At 47.7% G+C, this 24,959-nt stretch overlaps 2 protein-coding genes across 8 annotated transcripts in view; one reads left to right on the top strand and one right to left on the bottom strand.

Annotated features, from left to right (window-relative positions):
- Positions 1–4,461, bottom strand: part of Cramp1 (cramped chromatin regulator homolog 1) — a 54,307-nt gene extending 49,846 nt beyond the window's left edge. For both annotated transcript variants that reach the window (XM_046442053.2, XM_046442043.2), the window contains exons 1-2: positions 4,305–4,461; positions 2,752–3,074 (exon numbers count right to left, since the gene is read on the bottom strand). In XM_046442053.2, the coding sequence (XP_046298009.1) occupies positions 2,752–3,003 (252 nt within the window). In that variant the 5' untranslated portion in view covers positions 3,004–3,074; positions 4,305–4,461. The remainder of the gene's footprint in view (positions 1–2,751; positions 3,075–4,304) is intronic.
- An 890-nt stretch (positions 4,462–5,351) lies between these two features.
- Positions 5,352–24,959, top strand: part of Ift140 (intraflagellar transport 140) — a 74,492-nt gene continuing 54,884 nt past the window's right edge. For 3 of the 6 annotated variants that reach the window (XM_046441995.2, XM_046441977.2, XM_046442009.2), the window contains exons 1-13: positions 5,438–5,569; positions 6,629–6,803; positions 9,870–10,091; positions 13,025–13,146; positions 13,261–13,403; positions 15,257–15,432; positions 17,326–17,417; positions 18,387–18,493; positions 18,878–19,023; positions 20,557–20,760; positions 21,145–21,217; positions 22,386–22,477; positions 24,771–24,898. In XM_046441995.2, coding sequence (XP_046297951.1) covers positions 6,657–6,803; positions 9,870–10,091; positions 13,025–13,146; positions 13,261–13,403; positions 15,257–15,432; positions 17,326–17,417; positions 18,387–18,493; positions 18,878–19,023; positions 20,557–20,760; positions 21,145–21,217; positions 22,386–22,477; positions 24,771–24,898 — 1,652 coding nt within the window. In that variant the 5' untranslated portion in view covers positions 5,438–5,569; positions 6,629–6,656. Of the gene's footprint in view, positions 5,570–6,628; positions 6,804–9,869; positions 10,092–13,024; positions 13,147–13,260; positions 13,404–15,256; positions 15,433–17,325; positions 17,418–18,386; positions 18,494–18,877; positions 19,024–20,556; positions 20,761–21,144; positions 21,218–22,385; positions 22,478–24,770; positions 24,899–24,959 lie in introns of all 6 variants that reach the window. The other 3 variants (XM_046441987.2, XM_058578702.1, XM_046442002.2) reach the window with 3 other exon arrangements.

Genomic DNA, 24,959 nt, shown 5'->3' with positions numbered 1-24,959 from the left:
GAGACTGGATACTTAGCCTGTGGTCTTGTGATAATCTTAAGTCTCTTTCCTCCTGAGAGCACAGAGCCAAGACTTCTCAGCCAGCACTACTATGCCTCAGCCCGGACAGGGCACAGGTCCTAATGAAAAGCTAAGGAGAGTGACCAGAGCAGAGCCAAGAAGAGTCTGCACCTTCCATACATGGTCACCTATCTGCACAGAGAAGGGCAGCATTCTCCTGGGGGTTCAGGCTAGGCAAAGGCCCACCAGACACAGATGGATGCTGATTTCAGCAAATTAATCTCCTGAAATACTCTCTTAAGAACACACAGAATCCAAGATGTTGCTGCACAGCTGTCTCCTTCCTCTCTAAACATTATGGTAAGCTCTTTGCCACAAGCTCTACTGACTTGTGTTAAAAGGAACCTGGCCTTCAGGCATAGTGAACAGCTTCCCCTCAGCCATGCAAGCAGAGAGTCTTAGAAGACTGGTACCATACTGGAAAGAGGTTTCAATCAGCAGCCATGTAGCAACTCCAGGATGGAAGCCCGGTCCCAACTGCTGGTTCAAACCTCTTTTCAGCATGGTGTCAGTGTCTCTAAAGCTGATTACCACAGGTGAGACATTTCAAAAGACATCTTTTGAAACAACCTAGAAACTGGAAGCAGTCCATGGGGTATAGAGACACTTAATTATCCCCACTTATAGACAAAGGAATTGAGGTTCTGAGAGATGGGCTAGTGTGCACAGGGTCAGCCAAATCATGAACTGGCCAACAGGGAAAGGCATTGCGGATGATGTCTCTGAACTTGGGTTCTATAGACAGTCTCTCAAACTCTGGATTTTAATCTCAAATACATTCTCTGGTCATTCTGGCAGAGCTAGAGAAGTTAAGCAAATCCACCCGTTTCTGGTTTGCAGTTTACTAAACAGGTTGAACACAGATTTCAACAACAAACTTCAGTTTCTATACTCAACCAAAAGTAAGTTAGGAATGCCAGATGCTCTACACACAGGTACTAAGTGTTAGCTACAATGTCTATTAATTCAAAATGAATCTGGAATCATACTAGAAAAAAATTTTTTTCATGGAAGTCCATGGAAGAGTCTATTATTATTTGGAGAAAAAAACAGAGTTGTGTGGAGAAAAACAAACTCTGTCATACCTGACCTCTTGCACAGCTGATGAAGGCAATGGGGAAGATTCAGGGTGTGGTGAAGGACATCCAAATGGCCCTGGGGACTGTGAGATGCTGGCAGCCCAGAAGAGGCCTCAGCAGCCCAGGCAGGAAGCTGGATGAGCAGCTCTGAAGGTGAAGGAGACAAACTTCCCTCTCCTGAGGGCACTGTTACACCAGGGCTTTATTTTGCATTTTACAACTTTAAAAAGAGAATGAGAAGTTATTCTCTGCTTTAAGTCCCACACTGGGACAAGAATCAGAAACAGAAGCACCAATCTGGGCAAGCCACTCAGCTGCAAACACAAAAGCAAACCTCCTTTCATCACTCTGCTACCTGGACGACTCCATCTGGACTGGAGGTCTCAGAGCCCTATAACCTCATGTGTGGGAAGCCAGGAAGTCAGTGCTCTCATGCCCTACATTTCATCCCAGCAGCCACTTCCAGAGGGCAAGCCATCACTTCTATTCGTTCTCTCAAAGCACAGACACTTCTCTGATGGAAAGGCAAATCTGAGAGGTTAAATGAGGGGAGCAAGATCTGAGGGCCAAGGAGATGGGGACTATGGATGCCAGAGGGACTCCAGGTCCAGAACTTCTGAAACTATCACTACCACAAAGGCTCCCAAGGAGCTTACATGAGCTAGGTTCAGACCAGAGGAATGGAGGTGAGCCTATAAGCAGCAACCGGAAGCTGCTTTTTACAAAACAAACAGTGCCAGTAAAGCAAACTAATGTTTTCCTAACAAACCAGCAGTTCTCATACCAAAATAAACTTGTCTGAGGCAAGTTTTAATTTCTGAAACATACAACGTTACCTTAAAATTAGTATATGCTGACATCAAATTTCTTTATCAATTAGTAAGGTCATGAATCCCAAAGCCTGTGGTCTTCGGTACTGAATGAGTGAATTTCATGGAACACATTTGGGACAGATCTACCAAAGAAGTAACCTGTTAGCTCTTGAAATATTTTCTTTTTAAGACTACCAGTCTATTTAATAAACTAAAATTAACCTTCCCCAAGGAATTAAGTGAAAGTCTTTTTCCCCCCACTGGAAACTCACATTTGCTACTTATAAAGAATGCAACAAACTTGTTCTGAAACAAAAAATAAAAGTAATTTGCCTGGAAAATTTAAGAAAAAACACAAAGCTAAAATACAGATAAAAGCAGACACCCAAGAAGTATGGATACATGGAGGACAAAAATAACATTTGCTGTATTACTTTGTGGGGCCCTAGCAAAGCATTAATATTCTCAACCCCTGGGAACACAAGGACAAACACAAGAGCTAACTCTTGAGGTCAGTCCCTAACCCTGACCCTGACCTTGACCCTAGGGCAGTGGAGGATCCTTCCAGTGGCGCCAAGCTGGCCTCAGTGCAAATCCTAGGGGCCATCAGAACCTTCAGGCCCCTTCAAGTCCAGAGCACCTGAACGCAGGCCAACCCTTATCAGCTACCCAAGGGAGTCCGAAAAGCCAGATCTTTGTTGCATTCCCACCTGGTGTCCAGAAAACAGACAAGGAGTTCCCTCTCTAACCTGTGTCCCACCAGCCCAGGTCCTCCCGCACCGCGGCCCACGCCCGCCTACCTCTCCCGCGGGGCCCGGAGACACTGGCGCCGCAGCCCGCCGCGTCCTTCCGGGGCCTTTTGCTCTGCGGCCGCACACTGGACCGGAGGAAGTGGTGCTGGTCTTGCGGGCTGCCCTGAGGCGGGCAGGGCGCAGGCGGCGCTCCGGGGGGCACGGGGCCGTCGGCCCGAGGGCTGGGCTCGGCCCTCTTTGTGCCACTGCCGTCCTCCGCCGCGTCGCCGCCGGGCGCCTCGCCCTCCAGCGACTCCTCATCCGCAGCCCTCTTGCCCAGCTTCTTGAGGCCTTCCTCCCCGCTGCCGGCGTCGCCCAGCTTCACTGTCATCCTGCAGCGGGGAGAGGGCCAGGCGCGGTGAGGCGGCGCCAGGCGCAAGTTTACCGCCGGGCCGCAACATGGCGGCCGCTGTTGTTCAGCCCGCCAGCCGCCCGGCCGCCGCCCCGCGCCCCGGCCCGCCACTGCCCTCCCCGCGCGGGGCTCCGGCGCGCACCTGCCCGCAACCGCCCAGGCCCAAGGCCACGCAGTAACCGAGCGCCAGCCTGCGAGGGAAGCTCTGCGACCCAAGGTCGCCGCCCGCCCGAAGCTGGCCGCAGGGTGACAAGCTACGGGAGGGAACCCTCTCTCCAGGCTCAATGCTCCTGGGTTTTGCCGACCAAAACGCTTTTGCAACAATGGAGCCCGTTGCGTGGAACACGTTGGGGGCACCCGGGGAAAGTGACAGCACAGTTATGTCCGGGTCCAGTTGCAAGAATCGGTAGGGGAGAGTTGTGTAAACTGTATTTCCGACAATTAATAAAATTTCTGCATTAACTGCTACCTGCAGAAATGTGAATTTTTCTTAAATGCAACAACTAAAACTGTCTGCAGCCCAGAAAGCACAGCCACATGTAATAAACTAAAAATCAGGTGCATGCCAGCATCTTCAGCGCAGACAAGGTCCGCACTGTGTCCCTCCACATGCGTGGACACGGCGTTCAAAAAAATGCTGCACAGGGCCTCAGAAATACATGGACACTGGCAAAACTTGCAACAACACGGTACTGTGAAGTTCTCTCTCCCAAAATGGTGTGCAGCAATTCTCATCTAATGCCACCAACCTTTAAAAACGCTGCCACGGAACAGAACTATGCCAGACACGTACCCAAACTAAAGGACTCCACGGCACAAGGCACCTCGCCCCTCGTCCTCAATCTGCCCATTTCCACCTGGCCCAACCCCGAGTAACCAAGGCTTCCCGGTGGGCCGGGATGCCGGCCGCCCACTCTCGGGGCAGTCCTTCCACCTCTGCAAAGCACCGCGCGCCAGCCCCGGCGGCATGCACCAGTCGCGCGCCAGGCGGGTTTCTGCGGACCGTTCCCTGCGTCGGGGACGCGGCGCGAGCCGGTCCCCTAACTCCATCATTTCCTGACGGAGGCAGGCGCCGGCACGGAGGGCCCGGTACGGCCCACACCCTTTGTCCCATCGCGAGGTTGAGAGGCTCGCCTCCCCGGGGGGGCGAGTTGCGTCCGCACGGCGCGGTCCCCGAGCTCTGAGGCCTCCGAACGCAGCCAGCCGTCACCTTCGTCATCCACGCCTCGCGGCAGCTTGGTTCCCCGGCTCCCCGGGCCTCCGCGGGCGTCAACAGAATGGGCCGGGCCCGGCAGCGCCGGCAGCGGCTAGACCGCGGCGCGGGGCTGGGAGCCGCGCGTCCGACGCGGTCGCCGAGCGGCACTGGCCCCGCAGGTCCGCTCCGCGGCTGACGGGGCTGCGGGCGCCGCTGCTGCCGCCGCTCGGCCTCCGAGGCCCGGCCCGCCGCGCTCAATACAGTTCCGGTTACGGCGGCCGCCGACGACGCGGAGACTGCGACGGGGCGGGGCGGGCGTCGCGCGCGGGGGCGAGCACGCCGAAGCTTTCTGGCGGGCGCGCCCCCCCGCCCCCCCCCCCAGCAGCTCTGCCATAGGCCAGAGGCGGGCGGGCGCACTCGCACGCAAGGGCTCTGAGGGCGGACCCGAGACGCAAGGCGTGTTGTGACGCCGGCCTCGCGCTTGTGCGGGCCGTGCGTTGCCTCCGATTGGCGGAACGACAGCCAATAGGGTCAACGACCTAGTTGTGATTGGCCGCGGCCGTGTTGACGGATGCGTGAGAAGAAAACGCTGCCTCAGCGCCGCGTCGCGCGCGAACCCCAGCTAGGACCTGCAAGGTTAGGAGCTCAGAGCTGGTGGTCACTTTCCTTCACCGTAGTGATGAAGGAACGTTTTTGAAACTCCAGTATCTACCAAAGTGGGGCTTAAAAAACGAACGGTCTCTCGCGTACGTGCGCACTCCACGCCTCTCGGAATTCCACCCGTTCTCCGGAGCGGACACTGCTATTGCTGCGTACGCTTTCGACGGCACCGTCTGTCTGCAGGCCAGGCGCCGCTGGGGTGCGCACGGCCCCAGGCTCCTGGAGGCGTCGCGCGGCACTGACGTACTGGATGCGCGCCACAGGCGGGAACGGCGTGGGCCATGGGCTGTCGCGGGGAAGCGCTGGCCCCGCGCCCTTCCTTCTGAGGTGACGCAGCGGAGCCCGCAGAGAGCCGCGGAACAGCACGCTGTCTGCCCGGGGTCGGCATTGTCCCAATCGCCCCCTCGATCCCAGAGCGGCCGCAGCTGGCTAGCGCTGTGCCTCCGGGACTGAGCCGCCGCCGCGGGGAGGTGCGCCGAGTGCTGCCGACCGCCTTCGGCTCTTTCCGCCACTCGCGCGCTTCGGGCGGCCTCGGTGGTGAGTAGCTCTTCCTCTGACGCTTCCGCCTCCCAGGCGCGGCGTTGTCCTGACAACGCGGACGGCGCAGAGGCTACGGTCAGGTAAGCGGGCCGGGCCTGAGTCGAGGTGGGCCTGCCGAGGCCCATCCGCACCCTACCCCGCGACCCCGTGGAAACTGGAGAGCCTTGGCACCGACTGTCACCTCCGGGCACGGTCCCAGGGCCCTAGCTGGCCATGCGTTATGGTGTGGGTCGCTCTGGACCAACGCGGTGGGGAGTGGGCAGTGCCATCCGCGTAGACAGGAGTGCAGGAACGCAAAAGCTTCTTGCGCTTTGGCAACCGTCGGGCGTCCTAAAAAGATCCCTGTGGTCTGAGTAGACGGCATTGTATCAAACTCCTGCGTGACTTTTTGAATATGTCCTTTAGACGCAGCCAGTGACCCTGAGCTCCCCTACAGGGTGACAGTGTAAGGGTGCCCACGGTGCGTGCCCTTGAAAGTCGACGCAAGCCCATCCTAGCTCTCCTTGCACAGTGGTACCCAGGAGTAATGCTTCTCTTGCTTTCTTACCACGTGACCCTTGGCGGATTCTTGCCCAAAAGTTGGTGTAATGGAGCCCTCAGGCCCTTGAAGACGGACCCTGTAGCTGAGGAGAGTCAATTGGTTACAATAAGTGACTTGTTTCTCCTTTGGTCCAAAGTTATGCATTTGCTAATTATATATCTTAGATACTGGGAGCTACTTTTAGTCAATAAGTGTAAGTACTTGTTTCGAACTGAGGTGGTTAATAGGTTGCAATTAAGTAACTGTTGTTAGCATCTGCCTCCTTGAGTTTACCTTAGTAACTTTTAAAATTATACAGGTAATCCTTATGCTAAAAGCTTGTTAAAATGATGATGCAGGCCTCAGTGCTGGCTGGCTTTCATTCTTTCATTTTTTCTTTGATGGCCACAAGTGTTTTCCTTTTCCATTATATAGTGGTCACTCCAGGTTCAGTTCTTCTAATTTTGTATTTTTTCTCTATCAGAAATCTCTTCCAAGTAAAATTGCCTGCATCAGTCCAAAGGAGCATTTTTTAAGTTGCCAAATGTCTTTAAGATTACATGTTTGCTTCCCTTTCATAATTCTATAGTTGTTCTTAGTTAATTTTTCCCCCTTGTAGGTTTCAGCCCAGCCAGATCTGTTTCATCATGGCCCTCTACTTTGACCACCGAATCAAAGCCCCAGAAGCAGTTGGGTCCCCTTCCCACATCAGTTGGCACCCTGTTCATCCGATCTTGGGGGTCGCCTCCCTGAGTACAACCTCAGGGGGCGTTGTGGATATCTATCTGGAACAGGTGAGCAATCAAAAGCAACAATTCTGATTTTAGTAGATCCTGCCTTATTTTTCTTTTATTTTTGAATACACTTGTATGTGTGACTACACGAGCGCTGTTCTAGCTTTATCCTTATCAGTTCTTCCTGAGGTCTAGATTCATAAGATTATAAATACCCTAGTATGTGGCAGTTCATTTACCCCTGCCACTTAGGTTTGGTGACGTATTTAGGAAAACTTAAGACTACTTCAATTCATGGCTATGGGCCTCTAGCATTGTCTTGACTCCTGACCACTCATAAGCTTCCTCTTTGACTCTTTATCTAGCTATTTGAAACCATAGTAGTTTCCTGTGGCTGTCATAACAAATAACCACAAACTGATTGACTTAAAACGCTAGAAGCTGGGCATAGTGATGCAAACTTATAATCCCAGCAACTCGTGAGGCTCAGGCAGAAGGATCAAAAGTTCAAAGCCAGTCTAAGCAACTTACTAAGTTGTCTCTAAATTTAAAAAAAAAGTGGGGCGGGGGCAGAGGGGCATCTTGGGGCTATGGCTCAGTGATTAAGCATCCCTGGGTTCAAACCTTGGTACAAAAAAACCAATAGAAATTCTTTCTTGCTCTCTGGAAGCCAAAAGTCTAAAATCAAGGTGTTGGCAGGGTTGTGCTTTCTGAAATCTGTTCCATGTCCTTGCCTTGGCTTCTGTTGTTGCCGGAAGTCTATGGTGTCCCTTAGCTTTTAGACACATCTCTCTAGTTTCTCCTGCTGGTGTCATATGGCCTTCTACTCAATGTGTTATTTATCTTCTCATTACTTTATTTTAACCCAGGCCCTTGTGCAAACTGGATAAGTACTCTACCACTGAGTTACATCCCCAGTCCCGCTTCTCCTCGTGAAAGGACACCAGTCATATTTGATTAGGGCCCACCCAGTGACTTCATCTTAATTTGCTGACATCTGCAGAGATCATATTGCCAAAAAGGGCACATCAAAGATACTAGGGGTTAGATCTCAAATCTGTCTTTTAAGGCACACAATTCAACAATAATGAAACTTGTACAAGTTCTAAACTCTTAGAACTCTCACCACCACTTTCAGTACACAACACACTTCTTACATCACAAAGAAAATTGAGTTTCCCTCCCACGCATTCCCCAGCCTTCTACAGGTTCTCTCACCACTGTAACTTCACCCAGCTACCATCACCAGTGACTTCTGTGCAACACCCTCTGAGTGTTTGGGGTGTTCACCCAGCTTATGCATGCCCATGAAGCCTTCTAAGAAACAGGCCAGAGAACATGGGGCTTTCTTCCAAAGCTGCCTCAGTGGACTTTGCTCTTTTTCCTTTTCCCAGCAGTGCCATTCCCCAGAGCTTATTCAAGGCCTGGTCCTATCTGTCTTCCTCCTCCTGTGATCTTGGCCTCCCTGGTTGCTTCAGTTTCCATCTCAATGGGTGACTTGCAAACACCTCTCCTGTACAGAAGGCCTCTCAAGCTGTTGATGGAGATAGAAGTCAACTTCTTTCATGCATCTCTTGGGTGTTTTAAAAAGAAACCTAAACCTCCACAAATCCAAAACTTAACTGAAATTTTCTTGTACCCCTACTTTTTTCTGCCTCACATCTCCCTGCAAAAGCTGACTGTTGGCACCTATGAAATATACCTGTCCTGGTCCTGATGCCCAGAACAGAGACTTGGAAAAGACTTGCCATTTCCCATCTCCCTGCCTTGTAATTTGATACCCGATTCTTCCAGTTTTACCCCCAGATCCTCTGACACATCTGTGGTTTCTCACTCCGTTCACTCTTCCCTCATCCAAGCTCCTGTCCCCTCTTTCCTGAAGAGCAGTACAACTCTCTCAACTCAAGCTGCTGAGTCCTCATGGGCCTACCCCACTATGTTCCCCCATGGTGGAATTGTAAGCCATCACTCCTCACTTCTACCTCCCCACCCTGCTTCACTCTTAGGATAAGCATGGAATTCCCTTATCTCGCTCCAGTGCCCCCAAGGCCAAGGCTCCATCTGAATCTCACATCACACTCTTCCATACTCCAAAACCTGCCAAAGTCTGCAACATTCCAGCACTGCACCCACTGCTATTTGCATTGCAGAACTTCACTTATTCTGCTCAGTTAAGGTGTTGATACTTAAGATGGTAGTGACTTGGTGGCCTCATCTTCAAGGCATGTGCACACCCACCCAGCTCCTCTGAAGCTTGCACCATCTTTCCTGAGCCCCTCCACACACACAGGAAGCTTTACAAGGGCCACACCTACTTTACTGGTCAGTCTATCCCTGGTGCCAAGTATATATTGTAATTTTTCTTGAAAAATAAATATGGCTAAGTTCCTAAGTGATTATAACAATTTTAGATGAGATTTTTAGATTTAGAAAATTCAAATGTATTATTGCAAAACTAGTTCATAAAGTATACTTCTAGTGTTTCCAAGTGGCACAAGAAAAATTTTAGAATCTCAAAAGAAAAATTTATTGGGCCATGACCAGTTCATATTCATACATTTCAGGTGTAACTGGAGATTACTGGTAAGCCCAGCAGAACTGAGAATATACATATTTATACCCTACACTTCTTAGAAAATAAAAAAATAAGGATATAAGATGTACATTCCATTAACTGTCAAAGCAGTGACCTTATTACATGTCATGGAGCCTTTGGGAGAACCATTGTACTCTTGGGAGAATGAGAGTAAACATGGTACATCACTGCTAGTACTATTCCCAAAACACCCTTAACCTCTCAGGTACTAGTGTCTGAAATTTGCTCACGAATCTTGAGGAAATAGCCCTGACCTGCCCATTTTTGGAGGTAGTATTATTGGAAGCCAGTCTTTATCAGGGAGTGCTTGCTAGCATCAGGCAACACTGTGAATTTGCAGCCACACTCCTTGATTAGCTCACCATTGTGTCACAATGCTGGTTATCTTCTGCTGGATTAGCTCAGCCAGAGGCAAGGTAACAGTTTCTTAATAGATCTTTTAATTGATATCATTGCCATGAATCAGGCAGAAATTCCTGAAGTAACTGCCACTATCCACAATATGGAATTTTACCTCTTCCCCTACATAGGGTGAGCATGTGCCAGACACTCACGTTGAGAGGTCCTTCCAGGTCACTTCCCTGTGCTGGCACCCAACGCGGCCAATTCTGGCTATTGGCTGGGAAACTGGAGAAGTGACTGTGTTTAACAAGCAGGACAAGGAGCAGCATGCAGTGCCCCCAACACACACTGCAGATATCACCATTCTCAGGTGGAGCACCAGTGGGAGCTGCCTTGTGTCTGGGGACAGGGTAAGTGCATAGTCGTCTACATCCCTCACTATACTCTTACAGACGTGGCGAAGGATAGTAAAAGACCAAATTATTTGAAGTATAATTCCCTAAATTCAACTGGTATTGTTGGATGTAATTGGAAGTTTTATTTTATATTTGAAGCAAGGCTTGAAATTTTCATTCTTTAGATCTCGTTCTATGGCAAAGGTATGTCTGTAATGTTTTAAATGAACTTCAGAAAATTGTATTCATACAGATGGAGTGAATGTCCCAGATACTGTCACTTTTATGATACTCAGGAGTCCCTTATTTCCAAGGACATGCTCCTCAGTTACCCAGGAGTCCCTAGTCCTGCTCACGTAGCTTAGATACAGGTGCTCTAGGTGTTGGCATGCAACAGTTTTTTTTTTCCCCAAAGCTGCAGCCTGGAAATCCAAAATGCTGTGATTCTAATCATGTTTAGGAACCTGGTCACACTGTCAGCCAGGAGATTATTACACTAATAAAGAAAAGTCTCTAGCCAAGTGCAGTGCCACATGCCTGAATCCCTGTTACTCAGGAGACTGAGGCAAGAGGATCACAAATTTGAGGTCAGCCTGGACAACTTGGCGACACCCTGTCTTAAAATTTAAAAGAGCCAGAAGTGTAACTCAGTGGTAGAGGAATTGCCCGGCATGCACAAGACTCTGGGTTCAGTCCCTTGAACCACAAAAATAGAGCATGAGAGAAAGATCTGTAAAGTCAGTTATGGGAAGATTACATGAAGAACAGAGCAGATGAGCATCTTGGAAGATGCTACATGGGATGCGTCAAGCACCTTGGTGCTCCGCTCTGTGGAGGGGGCTTTGTGCAGGAGAAGGAGCATTTTTGTTTCTCTCCTTTCTTGCATTGTTTCCTCGATGTGCAAGCATTATTCTTTTGACTTTTTTTGTTTGTTTTGTTTTTTAATATTTATTTTTTTAGGTGTAGATGGACACAACACAATGCCTTTATTTTTATGTGATGCTGAGGATTGAATCTGGGTCCCGCCCGTGCTAGGCGAACGCTCTACCACTGAGCTACAATCCCAGCCCATAACATTTTTTTTTTTTTAAGAATTATTAACGGGGGCTGGGGATGTGGCTCAAGCGGTAGCGCGCTCGCCTGTCATGCGTGCGGCCCGGGTTCGATCCTCAGCACCACATACAAACAAAGATGTTGTGTCCACCGAGAACTAAAAAAATAAATAAATATTAAAAAAAAAAAAAGAATTATTAACAAGGGCTGTGGCTGTGGCTCAGTAGTAGAGCGCTTGCTTAGCATGTGCGAGGCACTCAGTTCGATCCTAAGCACCACATATAAATAAATAAATGTATTATGTTTATCTACAATTTAAAAAAATTATAGATGAACCCAGTAGTCTTTTTCTTTTTCTTAAAACTATCAGTCAAGAATAATCACTTTGATAATAGGTACTGTTCATATTATTTGTATACTCATGTTACACATTGTTTTAGATCTTGCAGAGCTTAAGCTGCTTTTAAAGCTGACTTGATTTGAAAATCCTGTTCTTTCTACAATAAAGGTGATGTCAGCCAGCATTTGGCGATGTTGGAGTTGGTACTGATTGAAAGGAGGGTGGGGAGAAGAGTTGGCACCTGTTAGAATATCTACTTTCCTTGAGCTGGAAAACCCCTTGGAGGGGTGCTGGGCATTGAAGTGAAAGTGCAAATGGAGTACCTCCATTTGGCAGAGCTTGGCTTGAACCCTCCAGGTACCACATCCACCTGGACAAATTCTGATTGTCTCCTTGCACACTTAGACTTGTCTAGCATCTGCCTGTGCCATTGATCTGATAATTGATAATTTCAAAATTGAACATACATCATACCTCACCAGATCTTGGTTTCTAATGCCATTCTCAATAAAAGAAGTGAGGGCTTTTTGGAGAAATGACTAATTCTAGGGCTGGAACAGGAAAATGAACCCAGAGAATCTTGGAGTGCCAGAAAGTCAAGAAGTACTTCTAACCGCTCCATGATAGGACCTGTCAAAGGGACACAGGACCCAACTGGAAAAGCTCCTAGTGGTTAAATCTAGACCAGTTTGAGCAAAAAATAAGCAATCCAAAGTAGGAAAATATCCTTGAGTCTATGCTGATGTAGATTTGTGATTAAATGGTAGAGCAGAAACAAACCACATGTTGAAGAATCCCAAATAATTTGTGGAGACACTCTGCCTTAAGAAGGCAAAACATGGCTCTCCACCCCTTGAGTGAGGGCTGCATGAGGTGGACATACCACCTCCCCCAGGCTGCTGAGGTTAGCTCCCATGGTTATGAGCCCTGTTGACTGTGTGTGATATGAGGGCACTCCCCCAAAACCCACAGCCCCCATCTAGTCATACGGAAACCTAAGACGGATCCCAGCAGAGGGGCATCCTATGCCATACCTGAATGACAGGATCATCAACCAGCAAGGAATGTCTGAGAAACTCACTCCAAGAGGAGGTGTGAGGACCAAACATTATGGGATCCTAGGCGAGCTTTAAAAAAAAAAGCAATAGGGAAAGCTGCGGAGATCTAAAGTATGGGTGTTAGTTAATAGCAACATAATGGTATTTATTCATTAATTCTGTGAAATGTGCTATACTAATAATAGGGGTGTCTGGATGTCATATGTGGGGATTTTTTACATTATCTGTGTGGTCTTGGAATAACTCAATCTACTCAAATTGTTTGTTGTAAAAACTGAACATATTTCAGTTGGTAGCTCTAGAATGAGTCAGGAGAAGATGCAGAGAAAAGTTTCTGCTTCTTTAAACACTTGAATAGTTTGAAATTTTCATGGAGCCCATACAGTAGTTTTGTAATTTCTTTGGGTAAGGAACTTGCCTGTGTTCTGCTCTGCCATTTGCCTTCTGCCGGTCACTGTTCAAGACAGTTTTGTTCACGTGCTGTTTGCCTTTTGCAGCTTGGTGTCCTGCTCCTCTGGAGGTTGGATCAAAGGGGTCGAGTCCAAGGCACGCCCCTGCTGAAGCACGAATATGGAAAGCACCTCACTCATTGCATTTTCCGGGTCCCCCCACCCGGCGAGTAAGTGTGAGGCTCCTACTAGACCTTGTCTTCCTCCTGGGTGAGTGTGTGGCTCCTGACCCTGAGTGCCTGTTACTGCAGGATTCCTGATCACCCTGTTATGTCTGCCTTTAGGGACCTGGTTCAGTTGGCAAAGGCAGCAGTGAGTGGCAATGAGAAAGCCTTGGACATGTTTAACTGGAGAAAAAGCGGCTTTGGAAGTTTCCTGAAGATGGGGTCTCAAGAGGGCCTATCGTTCTTTGTCAGTCTGATGGATGGTGAGAAACTGCAATTGTAATTCTAGGATTCAATGTTTTAGGGGTGTCTGGCAAGGATTGTAAGCTGATGGTGGTACTTTGGGGTGAAATAATGAAAGCTGGGCACACCTGTATTGGGGTGCTGCATTGCACCAGTTGATTCTCTGAGAACACTGTGCTCTCTTCTGGCAGAGATGAGACAAGCTTAATTTGTGTTGAAGGGTTTTCATAAGCTTTTAATCAACAGTTTCTGCACAGCACCAGAGGCATTGGTTTTGAAAATACTATTGTGGTTTTTAAATGCTGTCTGTTATTCAGTCTACATAGTTACCAAGCACCTTGCTAGGAGCTAGAGTGAGGCCTGAGCAGAACAGGGCTGGGCTTTGCTTCTGTCTGGCAGCCACAGCCAGCCCTCATGGGTGGTCAGTGTTAAGCACCATCTATTGATTCCAATACAACTCCTCCTCAGTGTGAGCAAGGATATAGCCATCCCAGCCAAGACTGAAGCCTAAAGGGGAGTCTGAGAGTCACACCTGGCTGTACTGTTTCTCTTGTTGGAAGAGGCCCAGGAGATGAGAGATACACAGGTTGACTGACTTGAGGGGGAGGGAACATATTAATTAATTTCACCAAGTAGCCTGACCATGATGTGAATAAGAGGGCACGTGGCTGTGGACAGGACTGTGGGGTTTGTAAACTTAGAAGGTAAAGAGATGGAGCTGATGGAGAGGGGGAAATCAAAGAAGTCTTAGAAGGGACATCTGAGTGGGCACAGCACAGTGAGATGGCAGGGAGGGGATACCTGAGGGGGTGCATAAGGGTAAGGGTCCCTCAGGAAGAAGAGTCTAGAAGTGGAGTGGGACAAGGCACATCAAGGGAAATATATGCTGGTCACTTGGAAGCGGAAGCCTGCCAAGCCCAGAAGGAGCCTATCTCTGGAGGGATGCAGATTCCCACCTGTCCACCAGGAGCTGTGGTATTCCATGGACCTCTACTTCCCTGTATGGCAGATAGTAATTACATTAATTTTTATCTCATGATTACCTGTAAAAGTGCATAATATCAAACCTACCATACACGTGTTTCTCAATACTAGTCATTGTTACCATTAGCCTAGATGACCTTGAACTCTTTAGTGCAGTGAGAACCCAAGTCATCTATTTGGAGTGAGGTAAGAGACCAGGAGGATAAGAAATGCTCTCAGCAAAACTGAGCCAGAGAGCCCTGTGTGCTCTCAAGGGACCTCTCACACCAAGCTCAGATACCCAAGAGGGAACAGAGGAGAAGAGGCACATGGATAAGCTGGCCAGTGTTGGTACAGCAGCCATGGCAGGGCCAGAGCAGGGGAAGTCCAGGTTGGGGAAAAGGGGGCACTGTGGTTTAGCTGACAGAAAGAATTGAGGAGGATGAGACCAGTGCCCAGTAAGACAGCAGACAGCACATTAGCAGTGCGGGCCTGGAAGGACAGGGAGAAGGGTCGTCATTTAGGGCCTTGGTTTAGAAGATGCAGGTGCTTCTCAAGATAGTGAACAAGATGATAAAAGATTTAGGAGCCTGCAGAATCAGAGGGATCAGCAATGCAGATGCTAAAAATACCCCAAGAGAGTGGTGAAGAAGATTGACAGCCCAGCTCAAGCAGACCTGATTCAGCAGAGGACCAAGGACAGTCCTGATCTAGATAGGCCTGAACCAGTAGTACGGAGACTTTCTGAGATGGTAGCCACAAGATTATGTACAAATGCTTAATTTTAAATTCTTATATTGAAGTTGTTTTATTTTGAAATATTCTTAAGTAGATAGAAATGGCTGCTCATGAGTGTCGTGGAAACAGACTTATCAGAAGTCCCAGCATAGTGACTCACCTCTGTCCCTAGGGACAGTTCACTACGTGGATGAGAAAGGCAAGACCTCCCAGGTGGCATCCACAGACAGCTCCATCCAGATGCTGTTCTACATTGAGAAGAGGGAGGCACTGGCAGTGGTCACAGAGAACCTTCTATTGTTCCTGTTCATGGTGACACCTGAGGGCAAAGCTAATGAGGTGATGAAGGTAGGTAGGAGAGCGGGGTCCAGGGGCACCTGACTGCCTGCCATGTTGAGGAGCTGGGGGCTGGATTCTCCTGCCTACTCTGCCCTTTTTTTCTTGGTTAGCAAGACTGAAACAGCTGTCATCTTGGTTCCGGGGCAGCTAAACTATTTCATGTCACTTTTTATCATCATAGGACAGTTTGCACTTTGGTGAGGGAAATGGAAGGTTTTCTGATACTTCTGGGCATATGTGGGGACGGTTGCGGGAGCCTAGGCTATGCCCTTCTTTTTTTGTTGTTCCCCTGGTACCAGGGATTGAACCCAGGGGTGCTTAACCACTGAGCCATGTCCCCTGCTCTATTATATATTTTATTTAGAGACAGGGTCTCTCTGAGTTGCTTAGGACCTTGCTAAGTTGCTGAGGCTGCCTTCGAACTTACAATCCTCCTGCCTCAGCCTCCTGAGCCACTGGGATTACAGTGTAGCCACTGTGCCGTGCCAGGCCAGGCTGCCCCTCTGAAGTGGTTAACTCAAAGCCCATGGACTTCAGGTATGTCAAGAATAATACCACTCACCTTGTAGCACCTCATTCAACTTCTGCAACAGTTAGGTGGGACATGGGATATTGCCCCCATTTTCCATCCATGTCCAGGAAAAGAGCTTTGAGGAGACTTGCTCAATGTCTGAAAGACCAGATGGTTATCACCTGGTATATGTGGACTGTGCTCTATACCACAGTCTTTCACATCTGTGGTTTGCCCAGGCATTGGTTTACCCAATGTGTGTGTGTTACTTGGGGAGGAGTATTTTTATGTGGTTCCTGAAAGACACCATTGTATCCATGAAGGACAGAGCATGGGATGCTAGCTCTGGAGTCATCCCTGCAGGCAAAGGTAGCAGCTTTCATGTGCTTCTGTATAAGGTTGCTCAACCACCAAGTGCAGCTCACTGAGGGTGCTGTTGCCTACCATCCTCCTGGTAGTTTGTTGACTTAGACTGTAGAAACTCATCTTCCTTGGATAACACTGAACTCTAAACATATTCCTGTAGATTACAGAGTTAATTATTTTGTAAGTCAATCTGAGTTTGGTCATGCTGTAACAGCAGCTGAGAATGTGGTTACTAAGCCATGTGGATGTGGGGTCTTAGTCAGCCAGGGCCACCCTAACATCCAACCACAAATTTTATGGCCTAATGTCAGATATTTCTCATTTGTAGTCTAGGCCAGTTCTGGGTTGGAAGTCCCAGATCAAGGATGTCGTCAACTCATGTCCTGGTGAGGGCTGTCTACCTGGCTTGCAGACAGCCCTCTCTTACTTGACCCTCACATGGAGGCAGAGCAGAGCAGGGTAGAGAGCATGTTGGAGGTTAGGGTGAGCACCACAGTCCTATTAGGTGAGGCCCCGATTGCCCCACCCACCCTAAGGTGTCCAACATTAATGCTTCCTAAAGGCTCTGTTTGCAGATAGAGTCACATTGGTGTTTAGGGCTCCAGCACGTGAACTTTAGGGAGAGAGAATTCAGTCTGTAGCACCTGGCTTCAGGTGCTCTGCTCAGCTACTGAACTGGCTGGCAGGCCCTGAACAAGTTTGTCTCTGCAAAATGGGGATAGTAAGACTAGCCAGGAAGGTGTGGTTGAGACTGAGCAGGGAACACCCAGCTCAACTTGATAATCACTTGGTAAGAGATTCCTGCCATGCAGCATGCATTAGGTGGCCATCATTTCACAGATGAGTCATTGTTTGCTTTAGCCTCTCCATACTAAAAACCAAAGATACCTCTCAGTTGTCATCATTTGCCCTGTGTTTCCTCCACTGAGTGAATCTCCGTGAAATCACTGAAGACCAGATTCTAACCTAACAGGGTCTCAGCAGGAGCCATGTGCTTTTCTCGGGTTGCTTTTTTTCTTGTACAGGTGAAGCTAAGTGGGAAAAGGGGTCGCCAGGCAGACATCGCTTTGATTGAGGGCAGTCTTCTCGTGACAGCCACAGGGGAAGCAGTTCTCAGGTGAGAGCTTGTCTTTTCTGCGCGCACTTCTGGAAAATCCTGTCAGGAACAGACTTTTAAGTAGACTTTTCCTGGAGAGAAGAATACATAAAGAAAATTTAGCTGGGCACAATCATACACGCCTAATAATCCCAGCAACTCGGGAGGATGAGATAGGAAGATTGCAAATTCAAATCCAGCTTCTGCAACAGCGAGGCACTTGCAATGTAGTGAGACCCTGTATCTAAATAAGATATATAAAAAGGGCTAGGGATGTTGCTCAATGGTTAAGCACCCCTGGGTTCAATTCCTAGTACCAAAAAGAAAGAAAGAAAGAAAATATACATGTTATAGTGGCCCCAGAAGTCCCCACCAGCCATCACTGTTCTCCCTGCAGTTTCCACCCTAGTAGGTAGTACAGCCCCAATGTCTGCCCCTGCTCAGATGTTTGGATTTTGTTGTTTGTTTGAACCAGGGGTGCTTAACCACTGAGCCACATCCCTAGCCCTTTTTTAATTTTTATTTTGAGACAGGGTCTCACTAAGTTGCTCAGGGCATCACTAATTATTTTGTTTTATTGAGTCAGGATCTCATTGTGTGGCCCAGGCTAATCTTCAACTCCTGGGTTCAAGCAGTCCTCCTGCCTCGGCCCTGTCTTACTTAACTTTGCATAAATGGAATTATGCATTTTTGGTCTCCTTTGTCTTTCCATTTTAACCAACATGATGTTCAGAGCCTTTCTCATGTTGCCACATGTAGTTGGGGTTCTGTGTTCTTTTTGCGCTAATGTCATACACTAACAAATTGCTCTCTTTAATTATAAACAGAGTGTAAGGTAGTCCTAAAAGTAACATTAGCTCTCTATACCAGAGTCTGAAGAGTGCATCTCTTTCCTGATCTTAAGTGTTCTGCACAGGTTCAGCAGCCCTGAGAGCAGAGGCAGAAGCTACTAACAAGGCCCCTCTATGGGCTATCTTATTTCTATTGTAGATTCTGGGACTTGGAACGAGGAGAGAATTACATACTGTGTCCAGAGGAGAAGTTTGGCTTTGAAAAAGGAGAGAATATAAATTGTGTATGTTACTGTAAAGCCAAAGGTGAGGCTTCCTGGAAGAAATAGAACAGCTCCCAACATGATGCTCAGTCTGCAAGCTAATTATGGTGAAATTCAGGGGGCTATTCACAGAATAGTAAACCAGTCCTAAATATCATCAGTCAAGGATCAGCAAGTGACAAACTGACTGCATGCACGTGTTCCCTCCTGAGCCCCATGAGACAGGACTGTGTGTGCGCACACACACACACACAGAAGGGATGGGAGGTGAGCCATGGTGACGTTTGGTCCATGCCTTCTGGTGCTCACCAGTGTTGGAGCAAAGAGTCTGGGGGCCACTAGACCCAGGGAGAGGCTGATGCCTCAGAGAAGAGGGTTGGAATCTGGAATGCTTCTCAGTTAGCATTCACCTTATTCTCACTTGTAGGTCTTCTGGCAGCTGGTACTGATAAAGGGCGAGTAGCCATGTGGAGAAAAGTACCAGGCTCCTGGAGCAGTCGAGGGGTAGAGGGCAAGGACATGTGGACCCTTCAAACCCCTACTGAGCTTGAGGGAAGCATCACACAGATAAAGGTAAGCTCTGCACGAGGATTTTATGCACTTATTCTCTGCTGCACAAAAATGGAGGGAGCAATCAGCTTTGAACCTAGTTTCATCAGTTACATGAGTTAAAACTACATAAATATAGCAATAACAAAAAACATTTAAAGAGCTTTTGGATTTCAGAATTGCAGATAAGAGATTGTGGACCTATGTTTATACCTATCCACCTATCCTTCTGTCTTTACGTACATATATACCTATATGTTAAAAAGAGCTTTACTGAAACATAATTTGCATAATCAAATTATTTTTAGTATATTCACAGAGTTCTGCAGCCATCACAATGAATCTTAAAACATTTTATCACCCTAAAAAGAAACTCATGTACACTGCCTGTTTCCCTTTCTTCCAGCCCTAGTAATAGACTTTTTTTTTTTTTTTTTTTTTTTTGGTGGTGGTGCTGCTGCTGCTGGAGATTAAATCCAGGGTCTCAGCCCTATTTATTTTGAGATAAGGTCCCACTAAGTTGCCCAGGCTGGCTTTGACATTTGTGATCCTCCTGCCTTGGCCTCCTGAGTAGCTGGAATTATAGGCATGGCCACCACACCTGACAAGTGATCCACTTTCTGTCTCTGGGTTTTCCTCTTTGGGACAGTTCTTCAAAGTGGAATCATATAACATGAGGTCTCTTGTGACTGGTTTTGCTCACTGAGCACCAGGCTTTCCAGGTTCATCTGCACTGAAGCAGACGTCAGTACTCCCTCCCTTTAGTGCCGAGGAGTACTGTGCTGTGTGGATGGGCCAGCTTAGCTTTTCATCAGCTTGTGGGCACTGGGGGCTGCTGTAAGTAATGCTGCTGTGAATGTCTGCATGGCTTTCATTTCTTATGGGCATTTGTTTCTTTTTTAAAATCACCATTGTTCTCTGTTTGCTAAGACGTGATCCTTGCACCTTCTTGTTCTTCACAGGCATGACTCATGGCAGCACATGTATTGTGGCAACTACTTTGCAATCTTCCCAAGCCCAACATCTGAACCACTCGCGGCTCTTTTTTTCCTTATATATGAGTTATATTCTTTTCTTCAGTGGTTCTTAATTTTTTGTTGAAAACTGAACATTTTAGATAGATTTGAAAGCTTAATATGAAGTTAGGAAACTGACATTTCACATCACCAGAGGAAAGGTGAAATTCTTATCAATTCATAGAAAATAAATATCCCTATGTCATAATCAGAAAAGCAAATTTCTAAAGATGCCCTGCTACACAGAAGTGGAGACACAAGCTAAGTTTTTTTTTGTTTTGTTTTTTTAATATTTATTTTTTAGTTGTAGTTGGACACAATACCTTTATGTGGTGCTGAGGATCAAACCCAGGGCTTTGCACGTGCTAGATGAGCGTTATACCACTGAGCCACAACCCCAGCCCCTTAAGTTGTTTAAAGAATAAGAAAAGGTTCTTGGAAAATGGTTTGCAGATCCTTGTATGGAATGTTTATATGTTCCTCTGGTGTATCTCTGCTTTATTCACACATCTGTTCTTTTTCTTCTAACACGGGACTGAAGTGGGGCTCCAGGAAGAACCTGCTGGCAGTGAATAATGTCAGCTCTGTGGCAATCCTCAGTGAGCAGGCCATGTCATCGCACTTCCATGAGCAAGTGGCTGCCATTCAAGTCTCTCCAACCTCAGTCAATGTGTCTTTCTTGTCCACTGGGGCAACACACAGCCTGCGCACAGACATGCACATCAGTGGAGTGTTCGCCACCAAGGTGACTGCTGAGATTGACCCACAGTGTCTGTCATGAGGGGTCTTCAGTGTAGACGAAAAATGTGCTCAGTTGTTGGGGTAATCAAGATAGCGAGGATCCTGGATGGCAGCTTGGACTATCCCCAATTCCATCCTGGATTATCTTATTTCCTGAATCTTCATGTTCATCATTTAAGAAAAAAGTAAAAACTCAGGTATTTTCCATAACATGAAAGTCAGTTCTAAGCCATGTATGTGGAGGATTCAGTGAACTGATGATAGCCTGACAGCCTGGCACCCTCAGCGATAGAGGAGGAGGAAGAAGAGGCCAGGCTTGGGGAAGTGTCAGCAGCATCTATACCTCCGTCCCCTGACCTTTGCTTTTGGATACCCACATTCTCTTTAGGATGCTGTGGCTGTCTGGAATGGAAAGCAGGTGGTGATCTTTGAGCCTTCTGGAGCCGTGTTACGGAATGCAGGTGGGAATCCTCACATACCCACAGAGGGGACCACCACCTAAAGAGAGGGAAGTGGTCAGGGCTGACATGGTGGTTGACAAGAACCCATGTCAGCTCTTAAACCTGTGCCTGTGTTTCTGAAGCCAGTGCTGCAGGCCATCAGGATGTGCTCTCTCAATTTGCCATCCTTCTACATCATGCTTCCCTTCATCCTGCTGACCTCTGGGCTCTCTTAACTCAGGAGACTTGTCATTATGCTGTCCTAGGGGTGGTTACCTCCTGCTTCTCTGGGAACGTTCCCTGCTCCCTCATGTGTTTCCTTGATTTCAGGGGCCTTCCTGTGTGAGTCCCCAGTGGTCTCCATGTATGAGGACAGTGTTTATATAGTGGAGCCAAACCAAGTTCACACTATTCTTTGTCTCCCCCAACGCTTTGTTGCCTAAATTTCTCTGGCATTTTTCACGTTATTACTTAGATAATCACTGGCCTTCTCCCCTTTTCTCTGCGGACTCCCGAAAAATGAAGATGAGCTCCTCACCCCCGTTATACCCCACACAGCAGATACTGAGGTCTTTCTAGTTTTGAGGTGTCATTGTCTCCCTGACCAAACAAGTAGCTTGTTATTAGCACCAGACTAGAACATGTGGCTTCCAGAGTTCCACCTGCATGACCACTGAGCTGTGCTGCTAGGAGAATGTCCAGCTGTGAGTCCCCATGGCAGGCCCGGTTCCTCAGGAGCTGTCAGTCTCTATGCTCAGAGCCTTGGCTCCCTTGTTGTTGTTGTAGTTGGACACAAGACCTTTATTTTATTTATTTTTATGTGGTGCTGAGGATCGAAACCAGGGCCCCACACATGCTAGGTGACTGCTCTACTACTGAGCCATACAATTCTAGCCCCCTCAGCTCCCATTTTTTTAAATTCTTTTTTCCCTTTTTATATTTTGTTTATTTATTTTGCTGACTTTCTTTTAATTTTTATTTTAATTTTTTTCTCATATTTTTGTTTCCATTTTTTATTCCTTTTTTATTTTGGGTTCTTTTGGCTCATGTGCAAGATCAGATAATGGGTTGCTCATGATCGGCTATAAGGGCCGAGACGCTTAGGGGCTCTTTGTGAGATGCTTTTTCAGCTCTGTGGAAGTCTGGGACAGTGGGCTGCTATTGTTCTGATACTCATCCTTGATTTCAGGGGCCTTCCTGTGTGAGTCCCCAGTGATCGCCATGTATGAGGACAGCGTTTATACAGTGGAGCCAAATCGAGTTCAGGTTCGGACCTGGCAGGTAGGTAGCTGCTACTTAAAAAGTGGACTGTGGTTGTGAAGATAGACACTGTCTCGGGAGCCCAAGCCTGGTGTTGACCTCACCTGGCTTTGTTCATGTCTCTCTACTGGGTAAAGAAGAAACAGGTCCTGAAACAGCTGCTGCACCTATGATTGCTGTGACCTCTGAAATCGGAGGACAGGGCAAGACTTTGTTGAACCTAGAAAGCCATGGGTAGGAAGTAGGAGGAAACACTTCTTGGGCTTAGCGAGCTTCCCAGAGGCTGAGTAGCCTTCAGTTCAGGATGTGATATCTGCTGTGTCTTAGGGTAGGCCATGTGGGAGTGAAGTCTGCCTGCAGAGTCACAGGCCTCCAGCACACCATCTTTTTCCTCTTTGTCAGTGTGAAGCCAGATACCCATGCCCTGTCCACATCCCAGATGTTTGTTGGAACCTGGGACTGACATGCTGTTAGCTTCCTGCAGCCGCTATAACAAATTACCACAACTAGGTAGCTTAAAACAACAGAAATATATTCTCTCACAGCTCTGGGAGCCAGAAGTCTGAAATTCAAGTGTCAGCAGGGCAGGTTCCTTTGTGGGAGTGGGGTTAGGTCTCTTCCTGCTTCTGGTGGTACTGGTGATCTTTGCTGTTCCTTGAGTTGTGGAATTCCTCACTCCGTCTTGTCTTTATATGCCTGCTCCCTTCATCATCTGTGTCTCCTCTTCTGAGTCTTATAAACAGTCTCCCTGGGGATATAGCTCAGTGGTAGAGCATGCACTTGGCCTGCAGGAGGGCCTGGGTTCAGTCCCCAGGAACCCCCAGAAAACTTGTCACTGGGTTTATGGCCCACCCTAAGCTAGAATGATCTCATTTCAGAATCCTGGGCTTAATCACATCTGCAAAGACCCTTTTCCCAAATAAGATCATATCCAGGGGCTGGGGTTGTGGCTCAAGGCAGAGCACTTGCCTAGCATGTGCGAGGCCCTGGGTTCGATCCTCAGCACCACATAAAAATAAATAAATAAAGGTATTGTGTGTAACAACAACAAAAAAATAAATAAGTGGATGAATAAGTAAATAAAGCAATCATATCCACTGACTTGAGCAGACATACCTTTTGGGGATGCCATAGTTAAATCCACTGTATGTAGCAACATTCTGTGATTGTGGAGAGTCTTGGCCACAGCCCTGTTTTAGCCATATGGTTTTTATCCAGCTTTGAGCTCTTTCTTGGAACTCAGTGATTACTTAGGGCTGCCACATCTGTGACCTCACACCTCAATTTCTGCTCATGCAGGCCTCTTTAATGGAGTTGTCATTTTTAGTTGGTGGTCAAGAAGTAAACAAGATGGTGATAAGAAAGCCAAAGCCAGAAGAAACAAGGACTACCATGGTGGGAGTGAGACTCAGAGGACCAGGGTCTGTCTATATAAAAGGCACTCCACAGAACACCAGGCCTGCTCAGGCAGGATTGTGGCATGTTCTCCAAAATTCAGGGATGGTGAAAGTGACTTTCTAAAAATATAGATGATGTGAAATCATTTCCCAGTCCCAAACCCTGCAGAGTCTTTTGCTTCACTTAGAGTAAAATCTGACTTCCCTGGACCTGCAGTAATGCTGCCCACAAAGCTACTGTTCACCCTCCAAGCAGGCCGCTCTCACCATTGCTCTCTCCTGCCTACTGTGTGGGTCTGAGATACCAACCCCATGCTCTACTTCAGTATGTCTCATCTTTCCTGGAATGCCACCCTGGGCTCTCCAAATAGCTAGCCCCTTCCTTCCTGTCTTTGCCTCCTTTAAAACATCACCCCAGACAAGACTTGTATCTCTTAAAACACTTGATTGAATTATGAGAGAGACATAGAAGAGCTTTGTACTCAGCTCAGTAATTTCCACAAATGGAATGTACCCAAGATATGACTAGCATCCTGGTGGAGCTCCTTCCTCTCCCAGCCTCCCCACCCAAGGGAATCACGCACATGACACCAACAGTGTAACAAGTATCACTGAGGCTTTAGCACAGCACTTTCTACAGACAAGGCTCCCAGACCAACCCACAGAGATAGAATCCACCCTCCCCTGCGTACTTTCTGCATCCTGCACTTGCCCTCAGGTGCTTCTTAGCCGAAATTCCTCCTGTCAGCTTGACTACTCTGTCTCACCTATAGCTGTAGGCACCAGGGCTTTCTTGGAAGGGCCCCATCTTTCCCTGTAAAACTCAATTGAGCATAGTGCTGGGCACATGAATTGCTGTAGGTAATATTGAGTGACAGAGGAAATGCCACTGCCTCAGCTCCTCCTCTTTTCCTTAGGGGACTGTCAAACAACTCCTGCTGTTCTCTGAAACAGAGGGAAACCCGTGCCTCCTGGACATCTGTGGGAATTTCCTGGTTGTAGGGACAGACTCCGCTCACTTTAAAAGCTTTGATCTTTCCCGAAGGTACAGTTTTTTTCCTGAATCAAAGTGTTACATTTTTTGAGTTAAGAGACAATATGGTAAG

The sequence above is a fragment of the Marmota monax genome, unplaced genomic scaffold (assembly GCF_021218885.2).
Source record: "Marmota monax isolate L192 unplaced genomic scaffold, Marmota_monax_Labrador192_F-V1.1 WCK01_AAM20220418_F8-fsc00035, whole genome shotgun sequence".
NCBI classification, from domain to species: domain Eukaryota; kingdom Metazoa; phylum Chordata; class Mammalia; order Rodentia; family Sciuridae; genus Marmota; species Marmota monax.
The sequence above is the reverse complement of the archived record's forward strand: the minus strand, read 5'-3'. Positions and strand labels throughout refer to the sequence as shown.